The 11786-nt window shown below is 55.2% G+C and overlaps 3 protein-coding genes across 3 annotated transcripts; 2 read left to right on the top strand and 1 right to left on the bottom strand.

Moving 5' to 3' along the window:
* Positions 1 to 90: 90 nt before the first annotated feature.
* Positions 91 to 1428, top strand: CH63R_02613 (Maintenance of mitochondrial morphology protein 1; the record flags this gene model as incomplete). The annotated part of the gene is made up of 2 exons (XM_018297588.1): positions 91 to 137; positions 228 to 1428. The coding sequence occupies 2 exons, from the start codon at positions 91 to 93 to the stop codon at positions 1426 to 1428; spliced, it is 1248 nt and encodes a 415-aa protein (XP_018162404.1).
* Positions 1429 to 1478: 50 nt separating this feature from the next.
* CH63R_02612 (CAAX amino terminal protease) lies at positions 1479 to 2496 on the bottom strand (the record flags this gene model as incomplete). Its single annotated transcript, XM_018297587.1, has 3 exons — positions 1479 to 1961; positions 2023 to 2414; positions 2484 to 2496. 3 exons carry the CDS (start codon positions 2494 to 2496, stop codon positions 1479 to 1481), a joined length of 888 nt encoding a protein of 295 aa, XP_018162403.1.
* A 5580-nt stretch (positions 2497 to 8076) lies between these two features.
* Positions 8077 to 11089, top strand: CH63R_02611 (Serine-rich protein; the record flags this gene model as incomplete). Its single annotated transcript, XM_018297586.1, has 3 exons — positions 8077 to 10268; positions 10347 to 10771; positions 10830 to 11089. The coding sequence occupies 3 exons, from the start codon at positions 8077 to 8079 to the stop codon at positions 11087 to 11089; spliced, it is 2877 nt and encodes a 958-aa protein (XP_018162402.1).
* Between the last annotated feature and the right edge of the window lie 697 nt (positions 11090 to 11786).

Raw genomic sequence — 11786 nt, 5'->3', positions numbered from 1 at the left:
TAGTGTACCTTGTAAACTATCAGCCAGAATAGTAGTAGGGACGCTTCTGCCCATCATCAACCGGCTCGCCTTCAGCCACGAACGGAGAGCATGGCGACACTGTCTACGGACGTTTGCCCAGTCAAGGCAGAGCCGACGTAAGTTCTTTATCCATCTCGATGCACGCTCCCGTTTTCAATTTTTTCTGTACCAAGAGCCACTTCACCTGCTGATTTGCACTAAATCAGCCTGTCGTTTACGCAAGGTCTCATACTGGGCCAGCTGTCGGTGGTCTTGGTACTTGCCGCCTTTATCAAATTCTTCATATTTGGCGACCCTCCTTCACCCGAGGTGACAGCCTCCCTGAGAGCAACAGAGCGCCGGTCCAGAACATTGGCCCATAAGCGCTCTTTACTCAGTCTACGGACTGCACATGCGAAGCAGGGCCAGCAGACACTCAACCGCAAAAAGTCAAGTGTTCTCCGCAACCCTCCCAACCTGACTATCGGCTCCATCCTCAGCAAGACCTACTACAATGTCGACAGTCACCAGCCGGAAAGTTTAGACTGGTTCAATGTTCTCGTTGCGCAAACCATCGCCCAGTTTCGGAGCGACGCACAACATGACGACGCCATCCTGAGCTCTCTGACTAAGGCGCTCAACGGCGGTTCAAGGCCCGACTTCGTCGACGAGATCCGCGTGACTGAGCTGAGCTTGGGAGAAGACTTCCCCATTTTCAGCAACTGTCGCATCATCCCCGTGGACGAAGATGGATTGAGCTTGGGCAACGGCAGGACACTCGACGCCAACGCGGCGACGAGGGAGGGGGCGAAGCTACAAGCACGGATGGACGTTGACCTCAGTGACATGTTGACTCTCGCCCTCGAGACGAAGCTCCTCCTGAACTACCCCAAAAAGCTCAGCGCGGTACTACCTGTAGCCCTCTCCGTCTCGGTTGTCAGATTTAGTGGCACGCTGTCCATCTCCTTCATTCCCAGCAACCCTTCTCAATCAACTCCTACCATGATGACCTTCAGTTTCATGGACGATTATCGTCTCGACCTGTCAATCCGGAGTCTGCTTGGGAGCCGATCAAGGCTTCAGGATGTCCCAAAGATCGCTCAGCTGATCGAGGCACGCCTCCACCGTTGGTTCGACGAGCGGTGCGTGGAGCCTAGGTTTCAGGAGATTGCCTTGCCGAGCCTGTGGCCACGCAAGAAGAACACCAGAGGACCAGAAGACGGCTTGGCTGAGACCAACGCGTCAGTGGGCAGGGCGAAGGGGAAAGATATCAATCAAGATCTCCGAGCGGAGGCTCGAAGAGAAGTCGAGGCTGAGACTCGTACCGGCCGGGAGCATGATTCGCTTCGGAGGAGGAGGATGCGGACCGAGGATGACTTTGCGATGCCGGGCTCGTTGTCCGGGTTAGATGTTGACATAAGGACATGAAGTCCTCTTTCGGGTCGCCTCTACTATGACTATTGTACACAAGGAGCTTCTCAAAATCCCTCCTGCACCAGCGTCAATGAGCTCTCAGTCAAGGGCAGCAAGCCTTTCCACCAAGAGAAGGCACCGGCGAACAAAATCACATAGTAAATAACTGTCCACTTCCGGCCATTGGCTTGTGTGTTGCGTCCATGAGCGTGCCAATAGGGCTCGACGACGCCCCAGAAACGAGGGAGGCCCATTGCGTTGCAGAATGCGTGAACCAACACGATGGCTAACAAGCTTCCCGACCGCAAAAAGAGAAACGTGGCATAGGCGCCGAATAGAGACGTGTAAGCAAACTGAATGACAGAACGGGCTACGGCGGCCACGAGGGGCACCTTGGGGTGGGTGATGCGGAACTCGTAGAAATGGTGGACGTGGGCGAGCCCAAAGATGACGGGGGACCAAAAGATGATTTGGGTCAACGACATGTGAGCGCAGAGGAGCAATGGGACAGAAGCGGAGCGGAATAGCATCTCTTCGGTCAGAGGCCCCTTGAGTCCATGTAAGTATCTTATCAAAACCGAGCAGTGCCACAGGTGAGATGCCACATACCATGACAATGTTTCGCCAGGTTGTCCACTGCGTCCAGACGCGCACCAGGGCACCAAAGGCTCGCCAATCTTCCCAACCGCCATCAATGAGGAGAGTCTCGTAGAGGGGGGCAGCGAATAGGATTGCGGTGAGAGCCAGACATGCGGCAGACTCGACGATGCCCAGTGGCCAGTATCCCATGGCATGGAGAGGGCTGAACGGCAAGGCACCGTCAGGAAGGCGAGCCAGGATGACATATGTCAGGACGGAGCATAATGCGGTGGAGCAAAGAACGGAGGTGATGCGGGTGCGGATGACGACGGGGTCATCTCGAGAGAGCGTCGGTGAGGGCCGGCTGGCGGGTGATATGTAGAGAGGTAGTACGTAGATGGCAGTGTAGACAACCTTGGGATCTATGAGTTGGTGACTCGGAAACGAGGCGGCCGGAGAGGATGCAGTGAGTGGAGGGATTCGGTACATACCAGCATTGCGCATGCCGTGAGAGGTTGCAATGACGCCGGTTGCGAGTCGGAAAGGCCGGTGCCGGGCCCGAACCCGAATCTACTGGCGGAAGCCATAGGAGCGGCCGGTCCAGGTCCGGAGTGGTTGGTGCCGTGGAAAGTTATTGCAGTATGAATGGCCGGGAAAGAAGTCGGCGGCTTCCTTGATACACGCAGTCAGTCTATGGCGGCTTCAGTGCCGAGACGAACGAATATGCTGCAGCTATTCCCAGCGTGGCACGGTTGCCCTGAATGTCTGGTAAACAATGGCCGCGCTTGGTGAGGCACAAAAAGGCACCTCCTAGGTACCTCACATTCACAGGTACCGCTCTACCTACCCAGGAACCTGGGTAGGCAAGCCCGCTTACATAATATAGCCTTGTTTTCCCCCCTGCATGCAGCTGGCTACATACTTTAACGCGCGCAACACAACACATGCAGTAATTTGACGCCCGTTTCAGTTCTGAACAACCGCTGCGCTTCTTACGTTCCCAAGTTGCAAGCAGCGTGACTCTGCAGGTTACCTGACAGCTTGGTAAGTCAGTCAACCAAAACCATCGGTTGCCTAACGTGCTCATAGCCGCCCAGGTGAGGATTTGCGCTCATCCATTGATTCCTCCCCAAGCCTGTCCTTAGGATTCTGCAGCCGTCACCACTTCAGGCCTGGCGTACCCGGGCAGCTGTCTCAACCGTCCCAATGAGGTTCCGGTCTCACTTGTGGGAAGTGGAACGCCCCGCAAACACCCGTGTTGAAAAATAGAGCCAGGCACGTCTCAGCATGTCAACATGGGCGGCTGCTGAGGTCATCCGCATTTGTCTCGCCTGCACATTCTGGAATGATGGAATTTTGTGTGTGGGGGGAGGGGGGGGTGTTGTGGTCGGATAGGCAGACCGTCCCTGCCCCGGCGCCGCTGCATGCGCCACGCTGCTTCATTACCAACTACGCTGTGTCAGGGTCAGGAAATTGACTGCTGCGTTGTCACGAACCTGCAGACTACAATGTCCATAACCAATTTCCTTAAGCTGCAGCAACAGGCCACTCAGCCAATACGCTGTTAGAGGCTTGCGACCGAGAGAAGGACAGAGGACGGAACAACCACATTGCGTGTTGAGCACAATTGACCAATCATGAGAGCCAATTTACGTACTGATGAGCGTAAGCAAATCATAGCCATCGGCTCTTCTTGAAGGCTCGAATCGCTGCCGCTGGTCACCCCTTAAACCCGCTTCTGTCTTGCAGGCTGGGTGAGTGCCGCTGAAATTAATCCCTCTTGTCAGCTAGTCGCGCGGGTGCGCAGTACACTAGACAGGCTTCCCTTGCCTCTCCCATTTTCCGCCCATGCGAGAAGGACCAGTTTTTGTTTCCCTGGGCGGATTGCACAACAACGGATTGGTATTCTGGTCGTCTTGTGCAGGCCCACAACCCATCTCCGACGGGTCAACGACGTCGCCCGTCCTGCTGCTTCCTCTCGCAACGAGAAGATAAACAACCTCTGGCGGTCGGACTCACCTGTCGAAGGCTCAGAGCTGCCCGGTGCTGACGTGAAGATGACCGACGTTTCGGATCTGGACGTACCGTCACGGCAACGGACCACCGAGCACTGAGAACAGATGCGGCGCCGTTGAATATGGGGTGCACGTACTTATCTTGGAGCCGTAATCTCGGGCCAGGCACGAACTGACTGGCACACTGCAAAGAGTTTTATTTTGGGTTGTCTACACAAATCCCGCTTTGGCCAGTGAGCGACCAGGATTAGGGGGTAGGCATACCTCAGAAAGCTTCGCAGTGCATACAACGCTGTCGTCGACAAGACTACAAACGTACTTAATTCTGCCTAGGTAGTAGGTACAGAAACTTAGGGATACTTGACAAACGTATTGCGGGTACGGTGGGAGCCGGCCCACCAAAATGCCACCTAAATGGAGGTGTCCGTTCTCGATGATTTGTTTCTAGTCCAAGGATAACTCAAGCCTGGAGGTGTGCGGGTGACGAATGAACCTGCTGCTGCTGCTTCAGATACGCCGTCAAATGTGAGTGAGTCGTTTAGCTGTTGACACAGCACGCGCCCCCTGATAGGTACCTGTAGGTGTTGCATAGAAGTGGCCCACCAGGCTTTGCGTCGATGCTGCACTCATTAAGGTTGACAGAGCACAGTCCTGGGAATTTCGATCTCCACCGTCTGTCTGGCCGGCGTTAACGGACACCGCATCGTGGCCGTCCTCATTGGGGCACCTCGGTAATGATCAGTGAAGAATGGGTGTTTGTATCCATATGCAGGGTGCAACCTAGACAGAAGAACTTGTTTGTCCGACAAACCCCCTCTTCTCTTTTACCTGTCTGGCCGCCTGCGCAGATGGATGACGCACGGCGGTTGATGCATCGTGCTGCACCATTTAGGAGAGCCGCCGTGCGTGAGGGACGCGATCTCAAGGCTCATAAGCGTGGTCGCCCTCCAAAGAACGAACTGACGCCGTCCCCGTATGCATACGTGCTTCTCTGTATGCTCATGCCACTGTGGCTGCCCTCACTGCGGCTGGGAAGGGGATGTCAGATTATCGGGACGTGCTCCATAGTGTATGTAGTCAAGTGTCCATCTGGTATCCGTACGTAGGTATTCATAAACCAAAACATGGAGACAATTGGTGTTATGAAAAGGAAAGAGTGATAGAAAAAAAAAAGAATGGAAAAAAAAAAGCGCTGTGCTGATATAGTGCTTTGCCTCTTGAACAACTCACTCACCTTACCAGTAGGTAGTACAATAGCTTTATTGGGGGGGGTAATTTATTAGATGTTATGGGCTAGAACAAAGTCATCTGGAAGGTTTTTATATCGGGAGTGACCCTGTTTCACTGCTTCACTGAGGTATCCGCAGGGCCTCCATCTCATTACCCAGTGCGGGTTTTAACCAATTGCTTGCTTGTTGTTGCTCTCTGGTCTGTCATTAAAGGCCAGGAGACCGGACGAACAACAAGGGCAGGGACATGGGCTGTGGAAATATACCCAGATATGAGCAAACGACGAGGACGAGATGGAAATGCCACTACAGACAGGTGACTGCACTGCATCACACAGGGCTGCAAATCCGGACACTACAACTGCAAAACACGCCGCCATTCTGATCGGCTTCAACGTGCTTTCCTGCCTGCCACTTGTTACCTTAGTAGTACGGTTGCGCGGTAGTATATGCAATGTTGCACCCTAGCCCAGCTCCGCGTCGCTTCTAGTCGTCTTCCTTGGTGGCGCCTGCCTCCGAGCGTTCATGGCCCAGGGTCATCCAGACCTCGTCGTCGTCCACAGCCTGGGGGCTTCCTGGTCGCCTGGCCCTTAGGGTCGGACCTCTTACGGCGACGGCAACACTTGGACGCGATGTTTTTGTTGTTTTCCACCCGTCTCACGAACCACGTCGACGGCCAAGATGACCGATGCAGATATTGCAGTTTAATTAACACCCGTTCTGTCAAAAAGGCCTCGACCCCATCGTCATTGTCATCCCGCATCGTTGTCCTCTTGCCTTTCCCTCTTGTCACCCGCCCTCCACCACAAGCAAAAACACAGGCAACTCATTGACTTCTTTCTCACTGGAGCGACAGCCGCAGCCTGATAAGTACCACGCAACGGGTCTTGACTATCTCATCACGTCCAGCCTGCCATATCGCCCTTCCGGTCCTAGCCCTGGCCGGTTCGGTCAAGGTTCCATTTCCTCCAGGCTCCCCACCCCCGGCAGCAGCAGACAAACCCCTTCCCCTCGCGTTACGTCCAATTCTGCGCGTTCGTCGATTGGTGTGCGGGATTCTTGTCTGGTCCGGGTCGCCTGGAAGCAACCCCAACGGTCGAGCCGCCACCATCATCGAACCAACTGCTGGCGCAGGTGCTGGACAGGAGAGGAAGCGGGTGATAGGGAGACGAGGCCATCCAGCCAGTCACATTGCTTGGACCGGCCCCAAACCCCGGGCGAAGATTATCGCTTCTAGGTGCATTTCAGTGTGCAGAGCCCGGTCGTTTGTGACTGCGTCTGGTACTAGTGCAGCGAGGTCTCCATCACGTATCTCCAATTCCGTAGGTAAGGATACACGCCATACCTATCTCGCTGTGCCTGGTTGGTGCAAACAACCCCGTTATCCATACGACGCAGGCTCTCGACCGCCTTTTCCCACTTTCCTGGCCCAACTGTTGTTACCAATCCGGTGGTCTCGTCGCGCTGCAAGGAGTCAGGCCTGCATGAGAGAGACCAGGAGTCTCGTTTTGGCGATTGGAAGAAGGCCGCCGCCGCCCACCGAGATTGGCCGTGAAGACGACAACGGGATTCAAAGATTAAGCATTCGACGCCTCGACGCAAATACGGTTGTTATTCGCAAAAATATTGGTCTGCGAAGTCTGGTGCCTCTGGAAGGCTAAAGGGTACGTAACTCACATAGTAGCCATACCTGTCTGCATTGTATTCGTACACTATCCGTACATTCCACCACAGCCCCTCCCCTGCCTCTTTTCACTTTCTGCCCTGGTCCGCTTTCCCCGTCGGCGCTCTCCATTACGGGACTGGCTCACATCACCTTGCCCACCGCTCGAGAGGTACCTTGATGTAGGTAGGCAAGGTAGGTGGGTATGGAGCAAGCAAACCTGTGGCCCTTTTTCTCCTCTCCTTCCTCTCCCCCTTCCTTCCCCCTTCCCCCGTTTCTCTCTTCTACTTCGTTCGGCTTCTGCCTCTCGCCGACTAAATTTTGCGCGTCCTCGACGACGCTTTTCTTTTTTTCTGTTGTCTGCTATTACGCATATCCCGAGGCGCTTCCGCCTGTAATAATCGTTCCCACACTCTTTTCTGGCAACCTCGACGCCTTGCGTTTCCTTTCTTCGTTCGCTTCATTCACTCTCGATCATTGCCAATATCTCCATACTTGTAGTATCTAACACGCCTCGTCTCACTTCAGTCACTCACTTTGCCGACTCACATGTTGGCCGCTACCACTCTACACATATTATATACCAGCATTCCCAACTGACATACACACCTCACTCGCTATCCTGCCTGGCCTTGATGAAGAAAAAAACCACACCCTTGCTGTTCCAACACATGCACATCAGTCAACCGAACCGCCTTGGACAACGACACTGAGCATCCCCGAGCATCCCGCCTCCGACGACTTTCCAACGGCTGTTCAAGGCTTCCGACTCGACCAAGCCAGGTCCGAACCGCCTCCGAATTGTATCGCTGGGACAACCTTAACTGCTTCCTTTTTACCTCGACCTGCGTACGACTCTTAGCTCCTGGGAAGCTCCAAACCCCCATGAAGGGGAAATTGAGACAGCCGAAAGCACAGATCGGCCAGCTGCCATCCATCCCTCTGTCGCTGTAGCCGTGCTGGTCCCGGCGAGTCAGCCACGCCGGGCACATCCTCCTTGCGCTTGGCCCCTGTTTCCTCTCCCGGCCTTGCTTGTCAATCCCGTGCATCACCGGTACTCTATGGCCCGGAGCTCCTACGCCGAAGAAGACAGTCCGCCCCCACACGCCCGCCCATCTTCTCCGACATCCTTCAACCGCTCCATTCCGACTAAGGCCACACACGTGCCTGGCTGAGCATGTCCGGGTCCGGGTCCGGGAGCCCCTCTCGGGGAAGCCCCTCCCGGTCCCAACGAAGGCCGCTACACGAGCGTTCCAAGTCGCAGTCCAACTCCCTTGCCATTCGCATCGTCCCTTACAGCCCACCCCGCCCAAGCGGCAAAAACCGCGATTCCACCGCGTCAGCTTCATCGTCACGCACCCCGACGTCCACGACAGCACTGCTCTCTCCCAACCCATCGGGTCACGACCACGCCGGTTCATCATGGGCCGACGACCGCTCCGTGAGCCGCGCCAGCGACCTCTATTCTCATCGACGCTCTTATTCTTCCAGCACTTTAACGTCTGTATTGTCGCCAGCCTCGTCCACCTTCCCATTGGTTGCCGCCAAGGACCATCGTGTTTCAGGGTCGAAACTCCGATCCGACTCCTTGCCCGGCGACGAGTCGTCTCCCACCACCCCTGTCCCTACCACTCCACCTCATCAGACTGATATTTCCCGCGTTAATGCGCGATCCCGGTCCTCCCAGCGCAACGAGGACGACGAGCCTGTCACACCCTCAGCAAAGCGCCCCTTGTCTCGCCGCCGCAATCTCATCGCCCTGAACGCTGATGGCAAGACATTCTCCCTTTTGCCCCAGGGGCAGCGGGCCGCAGTCCACGAAGACCATGGCTCATCTTCCAGAGCCCCTACCTTGTCACTGTCTACCACGACTTCGCATGAACGCCTTTCGGACGCCTTCAGTGAAGTCCGTCCAAGCTCAACAGTGACTTCACTTCCGGACCGAAGCTTTTCATCCACTCTAACCCCGGCATCCTCGACCACGCAATTAGCCGGTGATCATATTACCAGCACAGCCGGCTCCTCGTCCCCTTGGAATTATCGAATGGTGGGCGGCCTTCGCAAGGTTCCCAACACCCCCGATCTCAAGCAAAAGCAAAAGTCGACGCTCCTTCACCCTGGACTCGAACAGACCGCAACTTACCCGCCGTCTCCATCTGGCTCTCGACTCGCGCCGCTGCCCGAGGCACCTGCTGATTTGTCTACATCCTCGGACCCCCACGACCTGCAGACCAAGACCTCCTTTCAGTCGTCCGTCACCGCATCAACGACATCGGAGAAGACGAACTACAAAGTCTACGCCTCTAATTCCCCCCCCGCGACCGATACCGAGAGTGTGCTTCATGCACCGTCGACGACCTCAGAGACGACCAACTACAACTTGCAAGGTTCCAGTTCGCCTCCTTCGCCCGAGAGAGAGGAGTCGACGCACCCGCCATCGTCGAGCCACTCGAACTACATAGTCCTCGGCCGATCCTCCCCTCCCGAGCCATCGTCTGCCGAGAGAAGTCCGCCAAAGACTGCCGACAGCGAACAAAACTACGTATTGCACGGCGCTTCGTCTCCGGTGCCATCGTCTCTAGCCTCCAGCCGCCGTTCTCGGGTCCGCCCAGAGTACTCGCAAGAAAGTCTCTTGGTGGCACCATTGAAGCCCCACAAGAAGAAGAAGAAGAGATCTAACGAAAGATTTGGTTATTATAAGTCACGGTCCAGAGATTCCCTGCGACGCGCAGCCTCGGTCAAATCAATCTCCAGTGCCCTCACTCTCGAAGCCGCACAAAGTTTCCTAGCTTCCCCTGCGGCTTTTTATCGATCACGCGTACTGGCCAGCCAGTCTGGACGGCAGCCAGAGACCAAAGTTGCGCCGACCGTAACCCCCGCCGCTCCTGTTGCGCCTGTTGTGTCTGCAGCATCACACATGAACCCCCATCCGCATCAATGGAGCTCACAATTGTCCACTGTTGTCTCGGAGAGTGAGGGGGGTAGCGAGCCTCCGTCCCGCTCCGTGTCTCCCTGGTCGGCGCCTGGGAGACGGGGCAGCATACCCCTGAGCAGTCACAGCCGGCAGATGCTCAGCATCTCGTCGTCTCTGGCTGCCAATGAAGAGCGCTCATTGTCGCACTCACGATCATTCGCCGACTCTCTCGAACGCCCTCAAGCAACGCACAGTCGAGGAAACACCCTCCGGATGGTCAGCGATCAAGACGAGCATGGCGATGGATTGACAGAATTGCACCAACTCCACCAACGTCCCTCGCGAACCCGTCTTTCTGGCTTCTTTTCAAGCTCATCTTCCGATCGGAATCTCCACTCCTCGGGTAGTTCGCGCGCCAACAGTCTTAACTCGACGTCGATTCCAACCTGGGCCAAGTAAGCGACCATCTTATTTTTGCAGCAGGAAAGACGTCACTTTATACCATGACGGTTTGCTGACTTGCCTGTTTGTAGGTTTTATTATGGAAGTGGAGAACGCAGGTTCCTCGCCAGCTCGGGGGACTCATTAATGTCAGATCCGAACGACAGCCGACCACCAAGCTCGTTCCATAGCCATTCCCCTAGTGTCGACCAGCTCTCGGTGAACATTTACAACCAACGGCGACGGGCGCGAGAAGTCAATGCCGCCAACCCCCGACCGCTGTCGGACGCAGGGTCCATGGAGATTAGTCCGGCGCCCTTGCAAGACAACCAAGTGCGCACCGGTCTGCGGAAAAAGACTTCCAGTATCTGGTCACCCCACTTACGGCGGGATCAGCGAGCTGGCCGTTACAGCATCTGGGAACCACCATCGATGACTTGGTCCGCAGAGAGTAGCATTTTAGGCAAGCGGAACATGCAAGTCACAATGTTTGTCATCGGGTTCATCCTGCCGATCGGTGAGTCGGTCTCATTTTTCGGAACTGTGCGGAAGTGATGGTGGCTAACTATCAACAGCATGGATGATCGCTGCCTTTCTCCCCCTCCCCCCTGATCCGCAAGCCGAGATGGCGGAGCGCGACCCTCGATCGGTCCTTTTAGACCAAGAACGCGACCTTCCTACAAGGATCTCAGTAATCGACGAAACCCTGTTCCAAAGCGCCCGGTGGTGGCGCGCACTTAATCGGTACATGTCTGTTATCGGGTTATTGGTCGTCGGTGCCATCGCTGCCCTCGTTGTCGTGGGCGTCAAACAGGGTTGGGGCCAAATGGCATAGCAACCCGATCGCGCCTCTGGCATCTCTGAGCGTTTTCAAATACGTCTTCGTCACCATTATCTCAGCGCATCGAAATCATGAATTAGGACCTGGCCTTCCGGCGACGGTCTAACGAATCTACGACAGTTTTCATCATACACATAGACGCATGCACTTACGACTCTTTTTTCTTTCCCGTTCATCGGCACCACGATCTTTCTTACCATATCCAGCATCATGGCCCGGCAGGAAACTAGACGTTGTTCGTTCCTTTCCTTGATATCTTCCTATGAGGGTTCTTACCACCAACGATTGCCATCGAACATAAACTACTGTATTTGTACAACAGGACAAAGCAAACACACATGACGATGACTTGGCGGAGGTTATTCAGTCTTTGTTTCCTTGTTCATATTTCCGCTGGGCGACTGAGACTTGATTGACGATACCCCCTCTTGGCCTTACAACGGAGTCAGCTTGCCGGGATCAGAGCTAGGGGCAGTTGGTAATGATGAAACCTGGCCGATACTTGTCGCTGTTATGGGACATGGACATTTCATAATGGTTTAGTTGTACATCCATATAGCCCGCAATGTCTAATGAGCCCCTCGAGGGCCACTTCCAATACCACTCACTCACGATCATCCTTCGTCTGGAACCTCTGTGGGCTGTAACAACGCTTGCTTGATGATGTGTACCCATTTCACGCATGAAGCAA

Source organism: Colletotrichum higginsianum, chromosome 2 (assembly GCF_001672515.1).
Source record: "Colletotrichum higginsianum IMI 349063 chromosome 2, whole genome shotgun sequence".
Taxonomy (NCBI): Eukaryota; Fungi; Ascomycota; class Sordariomycetes; order Glomerellales; family Glomerellaceae; genus Colletotrichum; species Colletotrichum higginsianum.
Note: the sequence above shows the minus strand (reverse complement) of the source record. Positions and strands in the feature narration are given on the sequence as shown.